At 43.5% G+C, this 27,270-nt stretch overlaps 1 protein-coding gene across 5 annotated transcripts in view; it reads right to left on the reverse strand.

Moving 5' to 3' along the window:
• Positions 1-27,270, reverse strand: part of LOC141100612 (uncharacterized) — a 389,264-nt gene that overhangs the window by 256,891 nt on the left and 105,103 nt on the right. The window contains exons 4-5 of one of the 5 annotated variants that reach the window (XM_073589207.1): positions 21,042-21,135; positions 18,836-20,491 (exon numbers count right to left, since the gene is read on the reverse strand). The exons of the other annotated variants lie outside the window; for them this stretch is intronic. Coding sequence (XP_073445308.1) covers positions 20,419-20,491; positions 21,042-21,135 — 167 coding nt within the window. The 3' untranslated portion in view covers positions 18,836-20,418. Of the gene's footprint in view, positions 1-18,835; positions 20,492-21,041; positions 21,136-27,270 lie in introns of those variants that run through there. 5 annotated transcript variants of the gene reach the window in all.

Genomic DNA, 27,270 nt, shown 5'->3' on the forward strand with positions numbered 1-27,270 from the left:
GCTGGCCCCATAGCAGCTGCATAGTATGCTGCTATTAGTGACATGCCCCTAGCTGGGGATCCCTGGGGCAGTGAGGGCACTAGGCAGCTACTGGACCTGTATGCCAGCAGATGTCAGTGCCTGGGCCCACCAGAGAATCCTCTGGTTCTCTGATGGGTCAGTCCGACTCTGGAAGACCAAGCAAAATTTCAGCGTGGGCTGCTTGTAGAGGCAAGTCAGTACACCCACTTGACTTCAAAAGACTTTCAGAAATACTTAGTCTCTGCACAAATATGACCTTCATGGAAGAGTCATCATAAGAAAACCTCTCCTGTGTCAGAAGTATGCAAAAGAACATCTAAACAAGTCTAATGCATTTTGTAAGCACGTCCTGAGGACCAATGAGGTTAAAATGGAACTCTTTGGCCACAATGATCAAAGATATGTGTGGAGAAAAAAGGGCACAGAAATTCAGGAAAAGGACATCTTGCCAAACATTAACCATGGAGGTGGATCAATCATGCTTTGGAGTTGTGTAGTAGCCAGTGGCATGGGGAAAATTTCACTAGTAGAGGGAAGAATGGATTCAGTGAAATTTCAACAAATTCTTGATGCAAACATAACACCATCTGTAAAAAAAAAAAAAAAAAAAAAAAAAAAAAAAAGGAAGTAGAAAAGAGGATGGCTTTTACAAGTGAGTAATGATGCTAAACACGTGTCAAAATCCACAGCAGACTACCTCAAAAGGCAGAAGATGAAGGTTTTACAGTGTGTTCACAGCAGAGGACTGTGAGATCTAATGGAAAATATGTCGCTAGAACGCAAAATAGCAGTGCATGCATAGAAGTGGAAGAATTTTCCAAGGAAGAATGGATGAAAATCCCTTAAACAAGAATTGAAAGACTCTTGCCTGGCTACAAAAAGTGTTACTAGCTGTGATACTTTCAAAAAGGGTGCTACTAGGCACTAACCAAGTGGGGTGCCCAAATTTTTGCATCGGAAAATTTTCCTTTTTGAAGTTTTTAAAATGTTAAGGTTGAAAATAATTTATTTTTTTAGCCTAAAATATAAAGGAAAGGTGTCATCTTTAACTATAGGCTTTTAAAAGATAATTTCATATGCAACTTGCTTAACTGTTCACAATAACAGTAATTTTGATCAGGGGAGCCCAAACTTTTACATGCCACTGTATTATCAGTATACAGCTGTTCTTTGAAGAGCTCAGAGGTTTGTTTGAGAACATAAAGGATCAAATAGCATCATGAAAATCAAGGAACACACTAAACAGGAATATAGTGGTGGGGAACAGTAAAGCAGGGTTAGGTAATAAAAAAATAGCTCAAGCTCTGAACATCGCACTGTTCAATCCATCATCCAAAAATGGAAGGAGTATGGAACAACTGTAAACCTACCAAAACATTGCCGTCCACTTAAACTAACATCACGAGCAAGGAGAGAACTAATTAGAGAAGTAGCCAAGAGGCCCATTCATGAGGAGCTGCAGAGATCCACAGCTCAGGTGTGAGAAATCTATTCATATGACAATTAGTTGGGTAATTCACATATCTGGCTTTTATAGAAGAATAGCAAAGAAGAAATCCATTTTTTGAAAGCAAGCCATAAGTAGCCCCTTTTGCAAAATAAACATGTAGGCACTGGCGTAACTACCGGGGTAGCAGCCGAAGCGGTTGCTTTGGGGCCCGGCCCATATAGGGGCCCGGGTCCCCGGCTCAGATCGGCGCTACCCGGTAGTACCTCTGCTTCATCATTATCCACCCAGCCTGCCTGCCGGCGCCCCCCCTCCCTCCTCCCCGTGCACCATGGTCCAGCGCCGCCCCCTGATGTGATCTCACACGCTATTCTGCTCCACTTCCTGGTTCCTGAGCAGAGCGGTGTGCACGTGGGATGCAGGGAAGACGGTGGAGGCTGGAAGGTGGCTGCTCTGTGCCTGTATTAATCTCTATGGAATCTGCTCTGAGTTCCTGCCTTTCATCTTCCCCCCTCATCAGGATCTGAGTGAGTCCAGACAAGGAGCATCTGTAACTGTATAGGGCAGTCCCGGTACCAGTGATGTACCCCAGTGTCTGCCCGTGATGTGTATATATCCCAGTGTCTGCCCCAGTGATCTGTATATACCCCAGTGTCTGCCTGTAATGTGTATATATACCCCAGTGTCTGCCCCAGTGATCTGTATATACCCCAGTGTCTGCCTGTGATGTGTATATATACCCCAGTGTCTGCCCCAGTGATCTGTATATACCCCAGTGTCTGCCCCAGTGATCTGTATATACCCCAGTGTCTGCCCCTGTGATCTGTATAAACCCCAGTGTCTGCCCCTGTGATCTGTATAAACCCCAGTGTCTGCCCCAGTGATGTGTATAAACCCTGGTGTCTGCCCCAATGATGTGTATATACCCTGGTGTCTGCCCCAATGATGTGCATATACCCTGGTGTCTGCCCCAATGATGTGCATATACCCCAGTGTCTGCCCGTGATGTGTATATACCCTAGTGTCTGCCCGTGATGTGTATATATACACCCCAGTGTGTGACGGTCAGCAGCAGACAACGTCCAAGAGTGGACCCTCTGGGTCACGGATCTGGAGCCCCTGGGCCGAGCGCGCCAGGTGATAACCGACCCCTATACAGGGATCGTTAGGGGCAGGACCGCAGGTCAGAACTGCAACAGCCGGTACCAAGAGGGACGGCTCACAGGAGACACGGATGGGTATGACTGAGGGACGGTACTGGATACTAGGAACACCAGGTGTGTACACGGAAGTGCGCTAATTATAGGATAGTGCGAAACAGGTAGACGTGAGCACGTATGGCGTGTGGCGAGGAATACGCCCGGAGATAAACCCAGCAAGACGCGTGCGAGGAGCACAACAGAGTACAGAATGAAGCAGCAGTCGTGCCAGGAGGAGTCTAAGAGTATAGGGACAGAGAGAGTGCCCAGAGGCACAACGGAGCAAGAGACAGAGCACAAGATCTGAGAGGATGCCAGAGGGCAAAGACAGAGCGGAATGGAAGTTCAGAAAGGGTGCCCAGGAGCACCGAGAACACAAGGCGGAACAGAGGACCTGAGTACAGCGAACAGCCTGGCAGAGACACAGACGTCCCAGCCAGGAAGCACAACAATAATCAGGCACCTCCCCCAGGGGGAGGTCGCCTGATATAGCACATGACTCCTACCGGTTCCAGGTCAGGACCTAGCCAGAAAGCACATGACCACTACAGGATCCGGGTCAGGTCCTCCATTACCATAGAAAGGACAGACCCCTATACAGCAGCGACAGGAGCGCGCAAGCGCAAACGTGACATAGGAGAGGAACCCCGGGGACGAGAGCTGCGCGTGCGCACCCGACGGGGGCCCCCTGAGGGACCGCCGTACCGGAGGGAGAGACGTCGGGACCGAAGCCCCGCCTCCTGGTGAGCGCAGCGTAACACAGTGTCTGCCCCCGTGATCTGTATATACACCCCAGTGTCTGCCCCCGTGATCTGTATATACACCCCAGTGTCTGCCCCCGTGATCTGTATATACACCCCAGTGTCTGCCCCCGTGATCTGTATATACACCCCAGTGTCTGCCCCCGTGATCTGTATATACACCCCAGTGTCTGCCCCCGTGATCTGTATATACACCCCAGTGTCTGCCCCCGTGATCTGTATATACCCTCGGAACAGCTCACCCAAACCCAACCTGACCAGAACACCAATCACAACAACCTGACAAAAGCCGGAATCAGGAAGATGGTAGACGAAGGCCAGGAGAGGTACGTAAGTGACTGGAAGATCGACATCATCAGCTCACAGAAACTGACCATGTACCAGAGACTACAGAGAGACTACAGACTGGCTCCATACCTGGAGAAACTCCCGGACCCCAAAGACCGCAAGATCCTGAGCCGGTATAGACTCAGTGCCCACAGTCTGGCCATCGAATCCGGCCGACACAGGCAGAGCTACAAGCCCAGGGAGGAAAGACTGTGCCAACACTGTGACCAGGAGGCCCTGGAGGATGAGACCCACTTCCTGCTACACTGCTCCAAGTACTCAGCAGTGAGGGATACTCACTTCGGGAGACTCTCACATCTCTTCCCGGATTTCACCACCATGAAGGAGGAAGAGAAAACATATATCCTGTTGGGGGAAGAAGAGAGCAGTGGAGATAGCAGCGCAATATGTGAGCGAATGCCATAGACTGCGAGAAAGAGAACTATGATATGCCATGGACTTCTATGGCCCCCACCCTGGATATGCCCCAATCCACCTTCCCTATGCCATGGACTTCTAGAGCCTCATCCTGGATCTGCCCCCATCCACCTTCCCTATGCCATGGACTTCTATAGCCCCATCCTGGATCTGCCCCATCCACCTATCCTACAGCCCCTACCCGACATCCCTACAGTCCTTATCCCTATTCCCTTCTGTACACCTGCTTTGGCAAAACTAATGTGTATTTAGTCCTGCCAATAAAGCTTCTTTGAATCTTGAATCTTTGAATCTACCCCCAGTGTCTGCCCCCGTGATCTGTATATACCCCCAGTGTCTGCCCCCGTGATCTGTATATACCCCCAGTGTCTGCCCCCGTGATCTGTATATACCCCCAGTGTCTGCCCCCGTGATCTGTATATACCCCCAGTGTCTGCCCCCGTGATCTGTATATACCCCCAGTGTCTGCCCCCGTGATGTGTATATAACCCCAGTGTCTGCCCCATGATGTGTATATACCCCCAGTGTCTGCCTCAGTGATGTGTATATACCCCCAGTGTCTGCCTCAGTGATGTGTATATACCCTGGTGTCTGCCCCGTGATGTGTATATACCCCAGTGTCTGCCCCAGTGATTTTGGGAGGGTTCGCTGATGTCACTTGTCATGTCCTGGTTGGTGGGGGGTGAGTGATGTAATGGCACAGGAAAGGTGTGTGTATATATATTTTCTTTTCTTTTTCAAAGGAATATATCAAATTGGATGTGTTTTACTTTTTTTTTTTACTCAAATGAGAAAAAAAAAAATAAAAAAATCAAAGACTAGCTATAAAATTAATTGTTTGACCTATAACATGCATGCCTGGCGTTAAGAGCACCTGTTGATTTTTTTTTTTTTTTTTTTGGGGGGGGGGGGGGGCGCCGTTCAGACTTTTGCTATGGGGCCCCATGATTTCTATGTATGCCCCTGCATGTAGGGGAAACAGCTAGAATGTGGACGAATATGCTCTGGTCAGATGAGACCGAAGGAGAAGTTTTGGGGCTAAATCCAAGACATTTTGTGTGTTTGGAAAGGAAACCATGCACCCTACCCTGAATACACCATCCCCACCATCAGACATTGCGGTGGCAGCATCATGTTGTGAGGATGCTTTTTTTTTTTTTTCGCCAGGGACAAGGAAGCTGGTCAGAGTTGATAAGAAGATGGATGGAGCTAAATACAGGGAAATTTGGGAGGAAAACCTGTTAAAGGCTACAAAACACTTGAGATGGGAGCGTAGGTTTACCTTCCAGCAAGACAATGAACATAAACATACTGCCAGAGCAACAATGTAAATGGTTTAGATCAAAGCATATTCATGCATGTGAATGGCCCAGTCACAGTCCAGACCTACCGTAAATCGCATTGAGAATCTGTGACAAAACATGAAAATTACTGTTCACAGATTCTCTCAATCTAATCTTACTGAGCTAGAGCTAATTGGCAAATAAGAATAGGCAAAAATTTCAACCTCCATATGTAGAAATCTGGTAGAGACATATCCCAAAACATGTGCAAAAGAATTTCAGTTGTAAGGAGATAGACTGGACCTCGGGTACCTGCATGCCGGGTCCGTAACTAGAAGGGCTGCATCCTCTGTTCCCATGGGGAAGCCTGAGTGGGGCAGACCTCTCTCTGCTGCATGAGAGAAGCCAGAGAGAGACAGTTTCCTGCTGACAGGAGGGGGCGGGGAGAGCCAGAAAAGGGCGTGCAGCAGCCGGCAGATAACATGAGAAAGTGCGCCAAAGGAGTCAGTCTGGCGCCGATGCAGAGCAGTTCAGAGGGCAGCGCACAGAGCGGTGAGCAGCGCGCTCTGCTTCCCCCATCAGTGTGTTCCGGTGTGGCGACGGGCCATATAGATGGAGCCCCCATCACCTGTAGAGTAGAACCGTGCCAGCAGAGCAGAGTTGTGTCAGCGGAGCAGAGCAGTGCCAGTAGTGAGCCATACACCCAGAGCGGAGCCGAGCAGGGTGTCGCAGCATACCAAGAGACGGTTGCACCGGCCGGGAGTACCAGCGCCAGGCAGACCAGCGTCGCCCACCGCCAACAGCGAGGACCAGGGAGAACGGGATATGCGGTGTGTGTCCATTGACAGCCAGAGAGTAGCAGGTGCCGCACACGACTTGACAGTGAGTACCGCATACACGCTGCCTAAGAGAAACTACACAGGTCTGACACTCGCACCTTGACGTGGACACAGAATAGTTGTCCTTACCTGTGTGACCTCACTACATCAGTTAAGGAGCCACGATGGGCTCGTACCGGTCTGTGACCCGTACCTTTAATAGCCACAGCTGTATATGGGCAAGGGGCAGTGGAAGGTACCGGAGACCGACCACTGTTACCAGAAGACGGGGCATTATAGTCAACCTGACCCCACTAAAGAGAACACCGCGCCAGCCGTTGCGGCGCAATGGAGTTCGCAGCAGGAGCTGCAGTTTAAGGACTGCCTTACATCTATGCTAATGAACTGTCATCTGAAATGTTGTTATATCCTTTGCCTTTAATGTACCCTTGACAAACCTTTCATCTCCGGAATGAATGTAACCATTTACCTCCCTGTGTGGAGTATTCCCCTGTAAATAAACCTGTTAACCCTTGCTCTGTTGCCTGCGTCCAGTCACGGCACCCCGCGTTCCTGCTCGTACTTTTACACAGTGAAAGTTGGTCCTACAAAGTATTGACTCAGGGGGCCTGAATACAAATGCACGTCCCAATTTTCAGATTTTTATTTTAAAAATTTTGAAACAAATGTATAATTTCCTTTATACTTCACAAATACTTGCTACTTTGTGTGGGTATGTCACAAAATCCCAATAAAATACCTTTAATATTGCGGAAATAATGTGAAAAATGTGGAAAAGTTAATGGGATATGAATGCTTTTCAAGGCACTGTAAACACTATTACATGAACTATGTCAATATACAGACACTGAAGGGATTAAAATGCAACAAATGTTGATAAGATTGGACCTCGCAATGTGCCAAGCAGTAATCTCAACTTTTAAATACAATACAAATACTACATTATAGATAAATTAAACGGATGCACACAGGTGGATGGCTACACAAATTATTTCTCCCACATATTTGTATAGTATATAGGGGTCTATATTAGAAAAAAAAAAAAAAAAAGTACCACAGAGATAACAAAAAAATATTGTATAACAGCACAAATTTTTTGATTCAAAAGACTAACAAGAGTTGACTTTCACTTTAAGGTGGACATAAAATTTATGTTCTTTAAAAATCGTATTGAATAAACAGTAAATGTTTCGGTGTCTATATATAGTCATTACTTACAGCAACAGATGTGTCGCCTGCTTGTGTGCTCTTTTTTGAAATACAATACAGGAGTTAAAAAAGTGCTTAAGAAATGTAAAGCTTAATTCCATCAATGGCCATTTTCTCAACTTGTTCTATTATCTGCTGTAAGTGTTGAAGTTTATTAGCACATAAATGTTAATTATTACTCAACAGCTTTTACAAGTTGCTTGTTAGCCATTATTCCCTTACCATCAAACTACGGTAATTGTTATAGGCAATTCCACACAGCTTTCCATTAAAATACATTTACTGTTTACTGCAATCTCTCAAGATTGTCCTATTGTTGTACTTCAGCATAAAACTGCTCGATACAGTGCTGGATGCTAGGACATGGCGAAAACAAAAAAACGAGTTAAGATCATTTAATAAAGTCTGTTTTTAGTACTTTTTGAATCAACAAGTGACTGTAACCCTTTCAAATCTAAGGCAATTAAATGCCTGAATAAGCCTTTCTAAATTGCATTCTTTGGAAGCAAACTATAAGTACTTTTTTTCTGAAAAATTGCAAAGATTAAAACAAATGTAACAAATCTTTATTGTATTCTAATGTAATGTTAAAAAAACAGCAACTCAATAGCATAGCAAAAGGGCTTGATCAGATAAGCATATTGTGACAAAGTCACTGGCCAAATACTGGAGGAGGGATATGTTTCACTGAGGCTATTATCTTCAGTGATTTGAAACCTAGAAGTTTGCTGCAGCACACTAGGTGCTGAGCGGGATTAATTGCCATTTTAAGGGCTGGATTTTAAGTGAACAACTAAAGAGCAGGTGGGAGGTTGCTCACCATATCTCCACCCCAGGGTGGGGTTTAGAAGGTAAATAGTCACCATTCTCAGTCATTAGTTGCTCAGTATTTCTGGGGAGTCTAAGGGTACCGTTAAACATAGCGATGCACCAGCAATCCCGACAACGATATGGATCGCTGGTGCATCGCTAAGTGGTCGCTAGTGAGCTGCCACACAGGCAGATCTCACCAGCGACATCGCAGGGGTCGGGGGTCGCTACTTACCCGTCAGACGCGGCGATCCTGACGTCCTCCCGCCCGCGTCCACGCGTCGCTCGTCGTCACAGCAGGAAGCTCCTCAGGAAGCTGACGACGAGAAATGGTCCAGGACCTTCTCGCGCGACCAGCGATAACCAGCGGGGGAGCCGGTCGGAGGCAAGTATCACATGTAGCGATATCGCTAGCAATATCGCTGCTAGGTCACAAAATCGGTGACTTTACAGCGATATTGCTAGCGATATCGCAGTGTGTAATGGGGGCTTAACTCCAGAGTGGTGCTCATGATCATGGTAAACTGATCAGTAGGTTTTTGGTAATTCTGAGAGGGCAGATCACTGCAGTTAAAAGAGAATGTACTGTATAACATTTTGTTCTGTTTTCCTGGTTTGCCCAAAGGGCCGTGTTTATTTTTACTTTGCACTGGTTTATGCCGCATGTACCGTATATAATAAACCAGTGGCAGATTTCTTAAAGAGACGTGATCCTGTGTCTACCTCCCCGTGCTACTGAGTGAGCCAATCTACCAAAATATATTCATTCCATGTACCATCTGTGAGCACCACAGACCTACTATAGCCAATGTCACATCATGAACTATGCTAGTTCATTTTTTAGACCAGAATAATGCATGCAATATTGTAATGGTAATGTAGACGAGCACAAAAAGCCACAAATGAAAACAGTTAAGTCCGCAATTTGGGGACATGACTCTCCCATTTTCCAGCATGGCCACCTAATCCTAGCCCAATCCCCTCACTCCAATATGGATTGAGATACCAAATATGTGCATTTTGACCAACATATAAAGACACTTGTTTTAGCTTAACCCAATCCTCATCAGGTATGTGAATGGGCACAAAGTATCTGCATACAAAGATTTCTATTTTAAGGCTATGTGCCCATGTAGCGATTCTGAAGCAGAATAAACCTGAGCAGAATCGCACACCCTGCTCCCGGGAAAACGAATGCGTTTTTTTGACGTGCTTTTGTAAGCGTTTGTCAAGCGTTTTTGCCCATATAATTGATGGTAAAATTAATGAACATGCTGCGTTTTTAATCGCTAAGCGTTTCCGCAGCAGTTAAAAACGCACCATTGGCACAACATGTGCGTTTTTTCATTAAAAATCAATTGGATGCTTTTCTTAAGCGTTTCTGCAGCAGAATAGCTTGTCTAAGGCTATGTGCCCACGTAGCGTTTTATTCTGGACACTAAAAACCGGACTCCTTCCTATCAGCTATTGATAGCAGCATCTAAAGGGTTAAGAAGCTCCAAGATGCCAAATTCCAAAGATCGATATCCAAATTGACACGCAAGCTGCTCTTAGAGGTAGGCATCACTTGTATAACACAGCTGGCATTGGTGTATGAAGTGGGCTGAACTACTAAGTCTTTTTCATAGACAACAGCATAAATTTATGTTGGATATTGGAAAGGGGTTAATAGTGATCAAATGCCTGCTGGGAATTATATTAGTAGCGATCCAAAAGGAAGCAAACGAAGTAATAACTGTTACATCTATCTTTTATAGCCACCCCTGGGTTTGGATGAAAGCACTGCAACCACAACTAAATGGATGAATCTAGCTTGAAAAGGTTGTACACTACTTGGAGAATCCCTTTGCAATCTCTATGTTTCCCAAAGAAAATAACACCTATAATCACCTCCGATGCAGACACTGTTCCAGTAGTGGGGGCACGGTCGCTCTCAAAGCTTGCGTGACATAGTAATGTCACGTGATCCCTGTGGCCAATCAGTAGTCGCTTCACTGTCTGATCCTTCGGACATAACTAACATCCGGAGGAAGTGAGAGGATGCCCGATTTGTCTGAAGAAGGGGACAGTGAAGTAGCTGCTGTCTCCTTTAAATCAGAACATGCTCTAAAGGCAGTCTTACCGTGCGTAAGGGTTTCCATCACCCTTGTTGTACGTCTTGCTTCCAATGTTTACTAGGCCTACGGTAACAATGGAGGAGGGAATGCTTCACAGTGTTTAACACTTAAAAGCAAGGGGGACGCAATCAACCATGACAGGGTCTGCTTTACTTAATCTTATTATGGTAGAAGGCGGCCATCAACCCTTTCACCAAACTGGATGGCTACATCGCACATGTATGGCTGACAGAAGACATTCTGATGCTCGGAAAATCCTCACTTATCTAAGGAGCCCTTGCAGCAGATGTTGCACGCTGCTAAATTTGTCTGTATTTGGAGGTTGAGACAAAACTTGGCAGAACATTTTCTTGAATTGATAGGTCACGATTCAAACACATTTTAACAAAAAATTGTGATTTTTTTTCTTTCTTCTTTAAAAAAGTATTTTAAGTATACCAGTGGGTGTAATTTGTAGATGTGAGAAGAACATTTTGAATCCTATACTGAATTGGAAATAGTATCAGAAGACAGATAATAGAAAATGTAAGTTATTTCACTGAAAATTATAAAACGCCATTTGTACTTGTATAGCCACAGGATGTAAGATTAGAATTCAGTTCAGTAGGCAAAGGTTTCAGCCAAGGCAGCGTTCACACTACATTCAGGTCTCAAATGAATAGCTGTATTTCATCAAAAGGGAGATTAAAACATAGGTTAAGTTACCACAATGAGCTTTTGATTCTGCCCATTTTCACTGCAAAAATAAAACAAGCAGCGTCTTACCGTTCCAGCAAAGTGGATGGGATTCATAGAAATCTCAGTAAACTGATCTATGATGAGCTTTTGAAATCCATAACATGACAATTTCTCTTGCAGGTATACTGAGATTTATGTATGGACTTTCCCAATTGAATTGTTTTAGAAGTGGAAAAAATGCAAATGTGTTTTCGTTGTGTAAGCGCTTTAAAAATGCATGAAATTCATACATGACTATCAATAAGTATTTTCATAGCCAAATACAAGGAAGCATAAAACCAGTTGTTTTCTTTAAAACATAATTTATTACTTCGAACCACTAATTTAAACAATCCTGAGGATATAACTTTGGTACATTTCCATTTATTTCTGAAGATATTGTACAGTCTATGAAAAAAATGAAGTTGTGCCGATAATGGTGAGCAGCACTGTAGATGGGCGTGATGGAGTCAGGTGCACAATTCTTTATGAATCAAAAGCATCCGATGAGTGGCGTGTGCCTCCATACACTACGCCAGACATCTTACTTCAGTCAGAGTCTGGAGTGAGATTTCTGGAGTAGAGAACACCATAGTTTGTCATAAATTAGGTGAATTCTGGCATCACCCATTTTGGTGGTGTTGAGAGTAGAGATGAGGGAGCTTTTTAAAGGTTTGGACATGTTCGCCATACATCACTGAATTCAATGGGTGGCAAAACCAAATGCAAAGACAACACCTTAAGCCCAAAAGCTGCCAAAACAGCTCAAATTAGACCCTCAGTTGTCAGCAAGACTGGTTATCAAGAATAGAGGGGTGCCCACTCTGCTTTTTAATTATTTAAATAAATAAACAGTGTGACAACCAGTCAAGCTAAAGCGGACAAGCTGGGGGCCTGTTTTTCTAAGGTTGGCAAGGGGCCACGGATATTGCCCCCCCCCCCAGTCTGAAAAAAGCAATCTGCAAACCCACAACTGGCATATATATTGCATTTTTTGTCATGATCTCAAGGCAATTACCATTAGAATATGTTCACATGTTGCATTTTTGCTGCATTTTTTTTTTTAAGCAGGCAAAACCTGCTCTCTTGGCAGTAAATAATCTGCTTAAAAAAAAAAAAGCAGGTTTTGCTTCTATGGTGGAAGAAAAAAAGGCAGCATGAACAATGCAAGGTGTTAGGTCACCAACGCAAGACATGTGAAAAGCCGGATTACTTACCGGTAATGCTCTTTTAATGAGTCCACGACAGCACCCACTGGAGGTATCGGATCCGCCCATTTGGAACAGGAAACCCTACAGGAAAGATAAAAGGGGCGGTCCGCCTTTCCTCCTCAGTTTTACGTTTCAGAGTACCAGAAGGACCGCCAAGGATTAGGCAATGTTCTCTTATTTTAACATCTTTCTTATCCATTATTTGGTAATACTTTAACTATTGATATCTTTAGGGGGGGGAAGTGAACGGGTGCTGTCGTGGACTCATTAAAAGAGCATTACCGGTAAGTAATCCGGCTTTTTACTCTTCGCCACGACAGCACCCACTGGAGAGATTCCAGAGACCATCACCTGGGTGGGACCACCGTGCCAAGGATAGTCCTGCCAAAGCTTAAGTCAGAGGTTGATGAAAGATCAAGTCTGTAGTGGTTATAGAAGGTAGAAGGGGATGACCAAACTGCCGCCTTACATATAGTTTCAATCGGAACATCTCCCTTTTCCGCCCAAGAGGTTGCCATTGCCCTGGTGGAATGCGCTCTGATGTTCCCTGGAGGATCTTCGTTTTTTGCGGAGTAGGCTAAACGAATGGCCTCTCTGATCCACCGGGAAATGGTGCTCTTCGTGACTCCATACCCCTTCTTACAGCCCTGAAATGAAACAAATAGGGCCCTACTCTGCCTCCAACTGTTGGACCTCTCAATACATTTTAGGACAGTTCTTTTGACGTCCAGAGTATGGAACTTCTGCTCTTCCGGAGTAGAGGGATTTTTATAGAAGGTTGGGAGGAGTATCTCCTGAGATCTATGGTATTTTGTTGCCACTTTTGGCAGGTAGGCAGGGTCTGGTTTTAATACCAATCTGTCTTGGTATTCTTGAAAAAAGGGTGGATCTATTGACAAGGCCTGAATATCACCCACTCTTCTAGCTGAGGTTAGTGATACTAAGAGGGCCATTTTAAGTGCTAAGTATTTGAAGGGTATTGTGTCGATCGGCTCAAAGGGGTCTACCGTTAGGGCGTCTAAGACCAGATTTAGATCCCATGTAGGGACGGAGGGTATGTGGATTGGAGTTATTCGTTCACATGCTGTAATAAAACGAGTTATCCATTTGTTGCCTGCTATATTATGGCCATATAGTGCTCCTAATGCCGATATTTGTACTTTCAGTGTATTGACTGCTAAGCCTAAGTCTTTCCCCTTCTGCAGAAATTCCAAGATTGGGATTATCGGAACTTCTGTTGTATGAGGTACTGTATGGAATTGAAGAAATTTTTTCCATATTCTAATGTAAATCTGGGTCGTGGACTGTTTTCTACTTTGTAGTAGTGTAGCAATTAAGGACTCCGAGAATCCTCTTGTCCTCAATAACTGCCTCTCAAATTCCACGCCGTCAAGTGCAAGCTGAGCACTTGAGGGTGGAAAAAGGGGCCTTGGGAGAGTAGATTGGCAGTCGGAAGGACCCAAGGATCTGTTATCGACATAATCTGCAGCCACGAAAACCACGGTCTTTTTGGCCAGAACGGTGCTATTAAGATTATTCTTGCTTTGTCGTCTCTGATCTTCCGAATTACCTGAGGTAGGAGGATCAATGGAGGGAACGCATACGCTAGGTTGAAATCCCATGGAACTAGAAAGGCGTCCAGTATGTTTGGGTGATCTGACGGAGATAGGGAGGCAAAGGTTTTTATCTGCCTGTTCTCTCTTGTGGCAAAAAGATCCACCTCGGGTTGTCCCCATGCGGCTACTATGTCCCTGAAGACCTTCCGATTGAGGCACCACTCTCCTTGTCGTAGAGTGTGACGGCTTAGGAAGTCTGCCTTTTGATTGCTCTCGCCTCTTATATGAAGGGCCGAGAGGGACAAAAAATAGTTTTCTGCTAAGTTTAAAATTTTTGCCGCTGAAGACATCAGAGTCTCTGATCGAGTTCCTCCCTGTCTGTTTATATATGCCACTGTGGTGGTATTGTCCGACAGGATCCTTACATGCTTCTGTTGGAGCTGCGGAAGGAAGTTGTATAGAGCATAGAACACTGCAGTCAGTTCTTTTAAATTAGATGAATAATCACATTCCTCTTTACTCCACCTTCCCTGACAAAACCCCTTCTCCATGTGGGCTCCCCAGCCCTGGGGACTGGCATCGGTGGTTACAATACAGGATGGAACTATAACCCATGGGACTCCTGAACATAAATGATCATCGTCTAACCACCACTCTAGGGAAGTCAAGACTTCTTGTGACAGGGTTATTTTGCTCTGTAAACGACCACTATGTCGCTTATCCTCCTGGAGGATCTGGTGTTGTAGTGTACGGACATGGTACTGGGCCCACCGGACTGCCGGGGTGCAAGAATTTAGTGATCCTAATAGTGACATTGCTCCTCTTAAGGATACACGTGGTTTATCTATAGCTGCTTGTATTTTTTGTTTTGTGAGGATGATTTTTACCTGGGGTAGAAGACATCTCTGGGTCAAGGAATCTAGTTGAAATCCTAGAAATGTCTGGAGAGATTGCGGTTCGAGTCTGGACTTTTGGATATTGATGATCCAGCCAAGGCTCTGAAAAGAGGAGACTGCGTCAGTCACGCGTTCAGTACATTGTTTGACTGAATTCCCAATTACTAGGAAGTCGTCTAGATATGGTACAATTAGTGTGTCCTTTTGGCGAAGGTAGGCCATCACTTCTGCCATCACCTTGGTAAATATTCTTGGTGCCGTGGAAAGCCCGAAGGGCATGGCCGCGTATTGGAAATGACGAATCCTGCCCTCGACTTCCACTGCGACTCTTAGGTATTTCTGGAATCTGTTGTGTATAGGGAGATGATAATAAGCATCTTTTAAATCAATCCCTGCCATTACGCAATTTGGGAAAAGAAGCTTTATAGTGGATCTAATCGATTCCATTTTGAACTTATAATTTTTTATAAATGAATTTAGCTTCTTTAAATTAATAATGGTTCTAAATGTACCGTCTGGTTTAGACACCAAAAACAGGGGAGAGTAAAAGCCTCTACCCTGTTGTTCCTCAGGGACGTCAACTAAAACTTTTTTAGCTAGCAGGACTCGAATCTCGTCTTCGAGAGCCTTTTGCTGAAGTGAGGAATTAAGGCGAGTTATAACAAAGAACTCATAGGGGATTCGAAGGAATTCAATCTTTATTCCTTCCTTGATTATATTCAAAATCCATGGGTTTAACGTAATTTGTTCCCATTTGGTAAAAAAAAATTTTAATCTGCCCCCAACCGGTGGGTCTAAACTTTTAATTTTTTTCTCTCCTATATGTTGGCCCTCTGAAGATGGTACCCTTCTGCTTTTCGTCTTTCGTGGCCCATCTCGTTCTGTCCGATTGTCTTCTCCCGAATGGCCGTCTTTTAAAGGTTTTCCTATAAAACGGAATGGGAGAATCACTGAAGGCCTTTTTCCTTTCTTTTGCCTTGGCGAGAATTTCGTCTAAGGCTTTTCCGAAGAGGAACTCACCCTCGCATGGGGTTGCACTAATTTTGGATTTTGATTGTGCATCCCCTTTCCAGCTTTTTATCCACAGCGCGCGTCTGGCGTTATTCACCAGGGCTGCCGACCTTGCTGCAAGTCTTAGGGTGTCCGCTGAAGCGTCTGCCATAAAGGCAGCTGCCCCTCTTATCAACGGGATGGCTGCACGCAGTTTCTCCCTTGACACTCTTTGCTCAATCTGCTGGTCTAATTGATCTAGCCATACCAGCATTGACCTAGCAGTACATGTGCTGGCTATTGCGGGTTTGAATACCCCGGTGGTGGACTCCCAGGACCTTTTGAGCGAGGATTCAGCCTTTCGGTCCAATGGGTCTGCTAACAATCCTGCGTCCTCGACCGGGATCGAGGTTTGTTTGGAAGTGGAGGATATGACAGCGTCCACCTTTGGTATTTTAGACCATTTTAATAGATCTTCATCAGTGAACGGATACTTCCGTTTTGAAGCGGATGGGAGAAAACCCCTCTGGTCGTGTTTTTCCCATTCCCTCTTGATGAGATCTTTAATTGCCGGTATTACTGGAAATGATCTCCTCTTTTTTTCTGCCAATCCCGCAAACATAATGTCCTGCGCGGTCTGGGCTCCCCTTTCCTCTTCACACCCCATAGTATTCCTAACCGCTTTTACCAGGTTATCTACGCTGTCCAGAGGAAAACATGCGCGTCCTTCCGCCTCCGAGGATGATGATGAGGACGTGGATGCGGAGCCTGAGTTTAACCCCTGTTCTTCCTCTGACTCTGAACTGACAATAATCTGTTTTCTATGCCTGGACTCTGCGGGAGTGCTGGCGCGGTTGATGGCTTGTATTTCCTCCCTAATTATGGCTCGGATATCCTGAGAAGATATCGTCGGCCCCTGCCTGGTCTCTTTCATGCATTGTTTGCAGAGTTTTTTGGGGTAGGAGTCAGGGAGAGGCTCTGAACATAATGCACATTCTTTATGTTTTGTTTTTCCTTTTTTCTTTGACTGAAACGGGAGGTCAAAGGTAAAGAGAGGGGGGGAGGGGGGGGGGGGGAGGAGAGGAGGTTAGCTTAATAGGTAGAGCATCTGCTTTGCACACTCACCCAGTGAAGCTTAATACCGGTTCAGATGGCTGAGACGGTTTGGATCGGGTTTCTGCTGCCTCGCTCCTGCGGGCAGTCTCCGTCCTGGCGCTGCGGTCCCTGGTGGAGCTGCTCCCAGCTGAATCCCCTGCTGGGGTTTGCGACTCTGCGGGGGACGACATGTTCCAATGTTGCAGCGCTGCAGCGCTGTTTTATCTGTATCGTTGCCCCGGAAGTCGCCCTGTCACAGGGCGCATGCGCCGCGTCATCGCCATCTTACCCCGGAAGTTCAACCATTACTTCCGGGGTATGGGAGCGTCGGGCGCCGGCCTGCTCCCGCGCCACCGCTATTAGCACACGCGGCTCGCGCGCACATGGCCTCACCATCCACGCTATACCCCCACCGATGGGAATGGGGGGGGGGAAATCTCCCGGATGCCAGACCGGCGCGCTCCCTGGTAAGGCCTGTTTCACACTTCCGTTTTTGTGTCCGCCAAACGGATCCGTTTCCGTTTTTTTGACGGAAACTGATGCAAACGGATCCGTTTTTTTAAAAACGGATCCGTTTTTTTGACGGATCCGCGGTAACCGTAATGGAAGTCTATGGGACAAAAAAAACGGATCCTGCAAAAAATGGCGGATCCGTTTTTTTACGGAAAACAACGGATTTTGACGGATTTGAAAAAACGGAAGTGTGAAACAGGCCTAAGACCGGGCGGCCCTCCCCGGACCCGGCCATTACCACCATGCCACCAGACGAGGGGGGAGCCGTCAAACGGAATCTCCCCCGACGCTGCCTCCGGACCGCAGCCCCTGCCGTTCCCGAAGAGACCGCACAGGCGGATGCATGGCCCAGGTAAGATCCTGCAGGATCCTGCTCCATTTGGAACAGGAAACCAAAACTGAGGAGGAAAGGCGGACCGCCCCTTTTATCTTTCCTGTAGGGTTTCCTGTTCCAAATGGGCGGATCCGATACCTCCAGTGGGTGCTGTCGTGGCGAAGAGTAAAACCATAAATCCATTTTTGTGGTCCCCTGAGTTGGCCAGGTATTGTTCAATTTCACACATTGGTCAGCCAATGTTTACTTTACACATATCACTATTTTAATTAAACTGTACTGACTCCCAATCTCAGGTGAGGCGACCAAGACATTATGGGTTAAACTTGGGGGGGGGGGGGGGGAAAAATCACAAAAATTAATTGGTTTCACATTCTGCGATACCCGCTTTCTGTACTAAAAACACAGCAAAAACAGCAACATTTTTTGCTGCCGTTTTGCACTCATTTCTTTCTAGGCGTATAAATCAGTTGAAAGAAGTGACATGCTTAAGTTTTCAAAAACACAGCTGTTTTCCAATTCACAAAGTTTTTTTTTCTAAGTGTGTGCAAGAGATTTCTGAAATTTCATAGCTTTTGCTGGTACTGTAAAAGGCAACTTAACCGCTTCCCGACCGTTGACTCCACATAGGAGTCATGAAAAGTCGTGCCAATATGACCCATGACGCCTATGTGGTGTCATGAATTGATTGCCCCCCTGCGGGTAGGGTGACCAGGGTCACTGAAAGGTCACCAAACTCGCACACAGAGGACCCTTTATAGTTAACACCAGGGGGCGTGGCTTAGCCCCCACGTGCCTACGATCGCTCCGATTGGCTGTTAAAAGTGAAACAGCCTGAGTGATTTGTAATATTTCACCAATGAAATTTGGTGAGATATTACAATCCAACAATGGCCGATGCTGCAATAGCATCTGCCATGGCTGGAGACTGAGACCCGACCCCCCCCCCCCACACCGAAAGGTGGGGGCGATCGGCCGCTGCCGTCACCATCTGCTCCCCTCCCGCTTCCCTCTGCTCCCCAACTTCCGATCCCCCCTCACCCTCCACGGTGCCTCTGATGTCCCACTCTGGCTCCCAGTGTCCCACCGTCCCGGATCATGGGCTTCGCCATCTTGGAAAATGGCGGGCGCATGCGCCCGCTGGAATTTGCCGATGGAAAGATTCATTTTTTCATTTTGATCACTGTGATTAACTCTTACAGTGATCAAATAAAAAAAAAAAATAAATAAATGCACCCCCTTTATCACCCCATAGGTAGGCACAAGTAATAAAATAAAAAAAAATATGTGATACCAGCGTACTCAGGACAAACGGGAAAACAACTTTTGGGGGTCTAATTTATCCTGTTACCCTTGTGAAAATAAAAAAATTGTGGGCTAAAAATCATTTTTTGAGGAAAAACATTCTTTAATTTCACAGCTCTGCGTTATAAACTTCTGTGAACCACTTAGGGGGTTCAAAATTCTCACCACACATCTAGATAAGTTCCTTGGGTGGTCTAGTTAACAAAATGGGGTCACTTGTGGGGGGGGGGGGGTTTCCACTGTTTAGGCACATCAAAGGCTCTGCAAACATAACATGACGCCCGCAGACCATTCCATCAAAATCAACATTTCAAAACATCACTACTTCCCTTCCAAGCCCTGACATGTGCCCGAACAGTGGTTCACCTCCACATATAGGGTACCAGCGTACTCAGGACAAACTGTACAACAACTTATGGGGTCTAATTTCTCCTGTTTCCCTTGTGAAAATAAAAAATTCATTTTTTGAGGAAAATATTTTTATTTTCACGGCTCTGCATTATACACTTCTGTGAAGCACCTGGGAGTTCAAAGTGCTCACTACGCATCTAGATAAGTTCCTTAGGGCATCTAGTTTCCAAAATGGGGTCATTTGTGGGGGAGCTCCAAAGTTTAGGCACACAGGGGCTCTCCAAACACGACATGGTGTCCGCTAACGATTCATTTCAAAAAGTCAAATGGCGCTCCCTCCCTTCTGAGCCCTGCCGTGCGCCCAAACAGTGGTTTCCCCCACATATTGGGTACCAGCATACTCAGGACAAACTGGACAACAACTTTAGGGGTCCAATTTATCCTGTTACCCTTGGGAAAATAAAAAAATAGCAGGCTAAAAAAAATCATTTTTGAGGAAAAAAAAATTTTTTTTCACAGCTCTGCGTTATACACTTCTGTGAAGCACTTGGGGGTTCAAACTGCTCACCACACATCTAGATAAGTTCCTTGGAGAGGTCTAGTTTCCAAAATGGGGTCACTTGTGGTGGAGCTCCAATGTTTAGGCACACAGGGACTCTCCAAACGCGACATGGCAACAGCTAAATATTCCAGCATATTTTCCATTCAAAAAGTCAATTGGCGCTCCTTCCCTTCTGAGCCCTGCCGTGCTCCCAAACAGTGGTTTATGACCACATATGAGGTATCGGTGTACTCAGGAGAAATTGACCAACAAATTTTAGGATCCAATTTATCCTGTTATCCATGTGAAATTGAAAAAATTGATGTTAAAATTTTTTTTGTTGGAATAATTAAAATGGTTCAATTTTTTCCTTCCACGTTGCTTTAGTTCCTGTGAAGCACCTGAAGGGTTAATAATCTTCTTGAATGTAGTTTTGAGTAGCTTGAGGGGTGCAATTTTTAGAATGGTGTCAATTTTGGGTATTTTCTGCCATATAGACCCCTCAAAGTGACTTCAAATGTGAGGTGGTCCCTAAAAAAAAAAAAAAAATGGTTTTGTAAATTTTATTGCAAAAATGAGCAATCGCTGGTCAACTTTTAACCCTTATAACTTCCCAACAAAAAAAAAAAAAATTTGTTTCCAAAATTGTGCTCATGTAAAGTAGACATGTGGGAAATTTTTTAACTATTTTGTGTCACATAACTCTCTGGTTTAACAGAATAAAAATTCACAATTTGAAAATTGCGAAATTTTAAAATTTTTCGCCAAATTTCGTTTTGTTTTTTTTCCACAAATAAACGCAAAAATTTACCACTAACATGAAGCCCAATATGTCATGAAAAAAAAACAAACAATCTCAGAATCGCTAGGATGCGTTCCTGAGTTATTAGCTCATAAAGGATCAGAATTGCAAAAAATGGCCAGGTCATTAATGTCAAAATAGGCTGGGTCATGAAGGGGTTAAAATCTGCATAAAAACAGTAAAAATGCAATGTGTGAACATAGGCTTACTGTTACACCCGGTTCTTCTGGTGCTGGTTCCAGTTCTGGTCCCTCACCTGCTCCCGATGCTGCCCCTTACCTCCGCGAGGTCCCTGCCAGGATCCTTGCTCTGTCTGTCCCTCGGCGTCCTGCTGCCTCTCTCGCTTCTACTTCCTGGCATCCTGCCAGCAGGCCTTCAGGAAGAGTAATTAGGATGCGCATGCGCTTACCCTCGGTCTCTTAAAGAGATAGCGCGCAATTTTTGAAAATATCAATTAACCAATGGCAGCGTACTGATTATTTCGGGCCCCTCCACCATAGGGAGAGTGCCAGAGCAACGAGTATCTACTCTTGCTAGTCCCAGTTCGGTCTCTGTTCTGCCTGCGCTGTATAGAATTCTGTTTTTACACTCGGCTTATACTCTTTGTCTCCGCAGAATATCAGTGACCAGTGGGTCGGCTATTCCAGACGACATCTGTACCATAACTCTGTACCCGTGGACAACACTAAAGCCGCCAGAGCCAGCTTCACCCCATATACCCGGTGTCCACCAATCAGCTCCACAATATCTGTTTACCCATTTGTCCCACTGGGACAGCAGCTACATGTCTGGGGTCTATCTGGAGGTAGCACCTGTGACCCCCAGGTATCCCACTCTGGTCCTGTTCGAGGGATCTTACTACGGGCACCTAGGGCTCACTAGTCACGCCCCCTTCAGAGCCCTCCAGACTGTGGTCCCAAGGTTCCACTCAAAAAATAAAGGACGAATGTGAACTTCACCATCTGTGCCTCCACTTCCATTCATTACACTTACAAAGCACTTGGAATTCTATTTTTACTCAGTAAATTAAAAATTAAAATGAATGTATTTTTAATTGAAGCCAATGTTTCTTTCAAAAAATAAGTCCCCATATGAGTGTTGATGTAAAACTAGATCAATTATGGCTCTTGGAAGAAGAGGAAGAAAAAATATAGCACAATAATAAAAAATTGCCAGTTAAGGGGTCACAAGACATGTAAAAATATTTTTCCATTGACAGGTGAATGGATAGGGGTAAGGACTTGCATTTTTTTCAGGAAGAGTTGAAGCTTTAGTTGGTAGCATATTGGGGTCTATAACATGTTTGATCACTTTTAATGCTGTTATTCTGTTCTCTATGCTGAGCACATATATTGTGATTTCCTTCTACATTCCCCAAATATGAGATACAGACAAATTCCCCAATGGAACCAACCATTCACTTTAATGAGGCAGATGGATTCACTTTGCTCTGGGTGTCCTACCTTTTTAGACATGCACAAAAAATGTGGTTGAACACACTTTAGCGCTTAAGAAGACAGACACTGCCGGAACAGAGGCCAGACAGAGTCTAAAGTGTCCCCATCAGCTTCATTATAGCACATGGTTTGCCTTTTTGGGATGATTTAGATTTAAAACCCTGACTTAATGCTCAGTGTAGTGAACAGGATAAATGTGAACCTAACCTAATACTAACTTTTAAGCAGTAAAACACACAAATAAATGGCAGTTTAAGGGCTTTATTTACTTATTTTTACACAGTTTACAGTGTGGTAAAAGTGATTATTCATTGGATCAGTACGATTGCAGCGGTACCCGATTTATAGATATATTGTTTTATGTACTGTGACTTTTGCACACTAAAAATGTTTTTACAAAAATAATTTTTTTTTTTTGCATGGCTTATTCTAAGAGCTATAACTTACTTAGTTTTCTGCCAAAAGAGCAGTAGCTGAAGGCATGATTTTTGCAAGATGAGTCGTCTTTTTGAGAGATACAATATTTTTTTAAAGTTATATATGCGACTTTTTATTCCATCTATTTTTTTGTGTGTCAGTATGATGAAAAAGAAACATTTTTGGTGGGTTTCTTTTTAGCGCTTTTTTAACAATGTTCACCGCGTGGAATAAATAAAGTGGCTGTTTTATAGTTTGAGTCATTCTGGATGCAAAGATACTAATTAAGTTTTTATTTTTTTGTAGGTGTTTGTGTTTTACATAGAAGCTGAGATTTTTAGTTGTGAAACAGTGTTTATGCTTTTGGGTGTCATATTTACAATTTTAAAAAAATTGTATTAACTTTTTTTTTTTTTTTTTTTTAACTTTCCTTTGCTTTCTATGGGACTTGAAAATTTATCATTTTGATTGCTGGTCTCAGACTGTAATACTTCTCTATTGCAGTGCATGAGACCAGTCTGTTTTATACTGACGCAGCTTTTTAGCATTATATTGAGACCGGCAATCATGAGTTGACGATAGGGTTAAAGAAGGAGCCCTCTTCATGTTGACCATATAGATACTGTTGCCCCAAGTGTGGAATAAGGTAAATGGTTACAATGGTTGAGAACACTGATTAGGGTTAATGCAGTAGGGTGTCCGTTATATTATACAGTGGACACAGGCTTCATTTTCACCTGTCGGCAGACACTCTACATAAAACTCAGTTGCCTTTTTATGGTTCTGAGGAATAGTTGCATTAAAGTAATCATCACCATAAAAAAGGTAAAGTATTGGCAGTTGCTAAAAGGTTAAAGCATGGGAGTACAACCTGCTACCTATATTTGAAGTTCAGTGAGGCTTTCAATCACCAATACACAAGGCTTGCCGATCTTTGTCATGGCAGTGCAGAAAGATGTGGTGGTCAAAAGTCGATAGATACACGATCATACAAAGTTGTACTCTCCTTCCTGCAGTGATCATAAATTGCTTTTGGTTGCTCAAAAGTGACTGTGCATTACAGGAGCAGAGACAGGTAGAGTAATGGTGCATGGTGTGGCCGACACTTATGTGGAAGGCTGTATAGCTGACACTGTATTGCTGCAGTCACAACCAATGTTTGAGGAATACTTAACAGTAATGCTGGTTATACCAATCATGATATTTGTACTACACACTATTACGTACATATTTTGGTTCCAAAAAGAAGCCTTCATCAGAATTTTAACTTTTTTTTAATTAAGTTCTCACGATTAATAAAGATATTTTGTAAATCATGTCCATATAATTCGCCTGGCAATTTGGATATCTTGTTGTCTCAGTTGCAATGTGGAATAATTGATTGAATTATAGTACCAGAAAGTTTCGGCCTGTCAGGTCTAGTTTTAGGCGATCAGAAATTAGAACAGTAATAATATCCACATTTGTTAACTTTGTGGTTCCTTAAAAAAAATCTTTAGGCTTCATTCCCACAATGAGTATTTGGTGAGCTTTTTTTAATTGCGTTTTTGACACTGCGTTTTGTCTTTTTGGCAAGCCATGTTTTAAATAAAGCTACTTTGTTTTTTATACATCATGGTATTTGACTTTGACAACCCTTCACTGATAGTCACATGCAATTTATATGCATCTTTAGTGTATTTCCTTCCATTTAATGCAATTCTATGGGGAAAATCTGCACATAAAACTCAGTGTACCCTCAAGAGAAATTGTTTTGCTGTAGATGCTGCAGATGTGAAACACGCATCGCAGGTCAGTTTACGCTGTGTAAATGAAAAAAAAAAAAAAAAAAAATGAGTGGGCCTGAGGTTTCTATAAATCTCATCTCTTTTGCTGAAACAGTAAGAAGTTTTTGCGCAGTGAAAATACGCAGCGTCAACAACTCACCAAACACTCATTGTCGGCACAAAGTCTTTAAAACAAGGAAAGTTTGAATAAAGTCCCACTTGTAGTGCCACTGTGGAGAATATAATGCATTATTTGGCTCCTATTCAATATTCACTTATATTAATTGAAGCTGGAAGTAATTTAGAATCTCTAGTATAAAAGGTATCAAGATCAGACCACTCATCAGCCATACTAATAATGCATATAACGAGGGGATGCCCAGCCCAGACAACCCCTCTTTACTAATTAACTGATTTGCCATATTGGTTTTGCTTACTGCAATCTACTTCAGGGAAAAGGAAATAAATACAGTCATTGGCTGAAAGTGTTGGCACCCTTGAAATTGTTCCAAAAAATGAAATTATTGCAATTACACACTTCGTTATACACGTTTATTTCCTTTGTGTGTATTGGAACAATATATAAAAAAAAAAAAAAAAAAAAACACAGGAAAAAAAAATAAAAGGCAAATTGGACATCATTTCACGCAAAACCCCAAGACTGGACAGGACAAAATTTTTGGCACCTTTCTAAAATTGTGGGTAAACAACTTTGTTTCAAGCTGTCCTGCAGATTGAGGGTGCATTTGAATTCCATTTTTGCGTTGTTCTAACACACACAAAGAACATAAACATGTGTATAACAAAACATATGTAATTTGCAATCATGTTCTGGGAGAAATACTTCATTTCTGGAACAATTTCAAGGGTGCCAACATTTTTGGCCATGACTGTTTCACAACTAGCTCCATACTAGTGTTGATCTACTTGTGTAATCTAACTATCCGCTTTATCGGTGATCACTTTCATATTGAAACATGAGTTAAATGGGTTTTTAAGTTTTACAAAATGGACCTCAACTGATCAGATAGTAGTAAAAAAACAAATTGAGTCAAACACTCAAGCTTCCCGTATCCGGCAGTAGCTCCCTGACACTGCTCGTGTTTGCATCACTACTGCAGTCAACCTCTAAGCTCGTCAGTTTGTGCCACTGGGGGGGTGAATGATGTATTAGTTCTTCCGTGGCCAGCGCTCATAGCAGATGATCAATTCTATTATACATAGCAGGGATGAAGTCTTGGTAAGTGTAGAAGAAGCGATCAGACAAATCACAGCTTCAAGTTTCCTATGGAAACTATTGAAGCAAGTATAAAATAGAAAAAAAAAATGTTTTTTTTTTAAAAATATAAAAAAAGTTTAAAATCACCCCTCATTTACCCCATTCAAAATAGAAATATTAAAAAAATAAAACTACACATATTTAGCATTGCCGTGTTCAGAAACTCCCAATCAAAATATAAAAATACAAGTAATCCGATCGGTAAATGGTGCAAAAGAGAAAAATCAAAATACCAGAATTACGTTTTTTTTGGTTGCTGCAACATTGCAATAAAATTCAATAACAGGCAATAAAAACATATCTACCCCAAAATGATATCAACAATACATCAGCTTGGCGCACAAAAAAAAATAAACCCTCACACAACCACAGATCACTGGACTATGGGATGGCGGATATGTATGATGGGTATATGGGCACGGGACTATGGGATGGAGGATGTGTGATGGGTATATGGGCACGGGACTATGGGATGGAGGACGTGTGATGGGTATATGGGAACTGGACAATGGGATGGAGGAAAGGTATGTTGGGTATATGGGCACGGGATTATGGGATGGAGGATGATTATAATTTGCTATAACTAACCACAGTTAGTTACTATGCCCAGGCAGCGCCGGGCTCTTCAGTGTGTGTGTGTATATATATATATATATATATATATATATATATATATATATATATATATACACACACACACACACACACACACACATATATACACATATACACACACACACACACACACACACACACACACACACACACACTAGGGTGACCGCAAAAAATCGATGTCGCAATTTTGTCCGTCTGGACCCCACAAAACGATTCCCCTTTCCAGATATTGAGAGAGCCAAAATTTGAGCTCGATCAAACGACGTTAACCCGTGCCACTCGTCGCTCAAAGTTTGAAAAAATCCAAATTGAGGTATTTTAAGATTTAGGCATTTTGCATAGTCTGTTAGACTATAAAGAATGTGACAACAACATTGCAGAAATAGCCCTGACCAAATTTTCGAACCATTTGTGGTATTTGAATGCAGAGTTGGTGGGATTATCCATCAGAGCACGCTAGGGTTGTAAATCCAAAAGTTAGGAAAGAAAAATTAAAAGAGGTAGGAAGTAACCGACTTTAACGACCTTCTGACAAAAGATGAAGAACAAAAGCAATATGTCCTGCAAGTTGTAAGCAAATGCCGAGCATTATATTCTGACGTTTCAAAAACTACTTTAACAAAAGCTCTAGAATAGATTAGATAACTATGTAAAATTATCAACTCACGTAGGTTAGCGTGCTCTGATGGTTCATCTGTGCTACTGAGCAATTTATTAGCCATTAACAACTTTTCATTGTCTGTAATGGTGGGATCAAAAAACAATAATCCCACCAACTCTGCATTCAAATACCACAAATGGTTCGAAAATTTGGTCAGGGCTATTTCTGCAATGTTGTTGTCACATTCTTTATAGTCTAACAGACTATGCAAAATACCTAAATCTTAAAATACCTCAATTTGGATTTTTTCAAACTTTAAGCAACGAGCGGCACGGGTTAACTTCGTTTGATGGAGCTGAAATTTTGGCTCTCT

Source organism: Dendrobates tinctorius, unplaced genomic scaffold (assembly GCF_039654945.1).
Source record: "Dendrobates tinctorius isolate UK_male_01 unplaced genomic scaffold, ASM3965494v1 ptg000107l, whole genome shotgun sequence".
Lineage (NCBI taxonomy): Eukaryota > Metazoa > Chordata > Amphibia > Anura > Dendrobatidae > Dendrobates > Dendrobates tinctorius.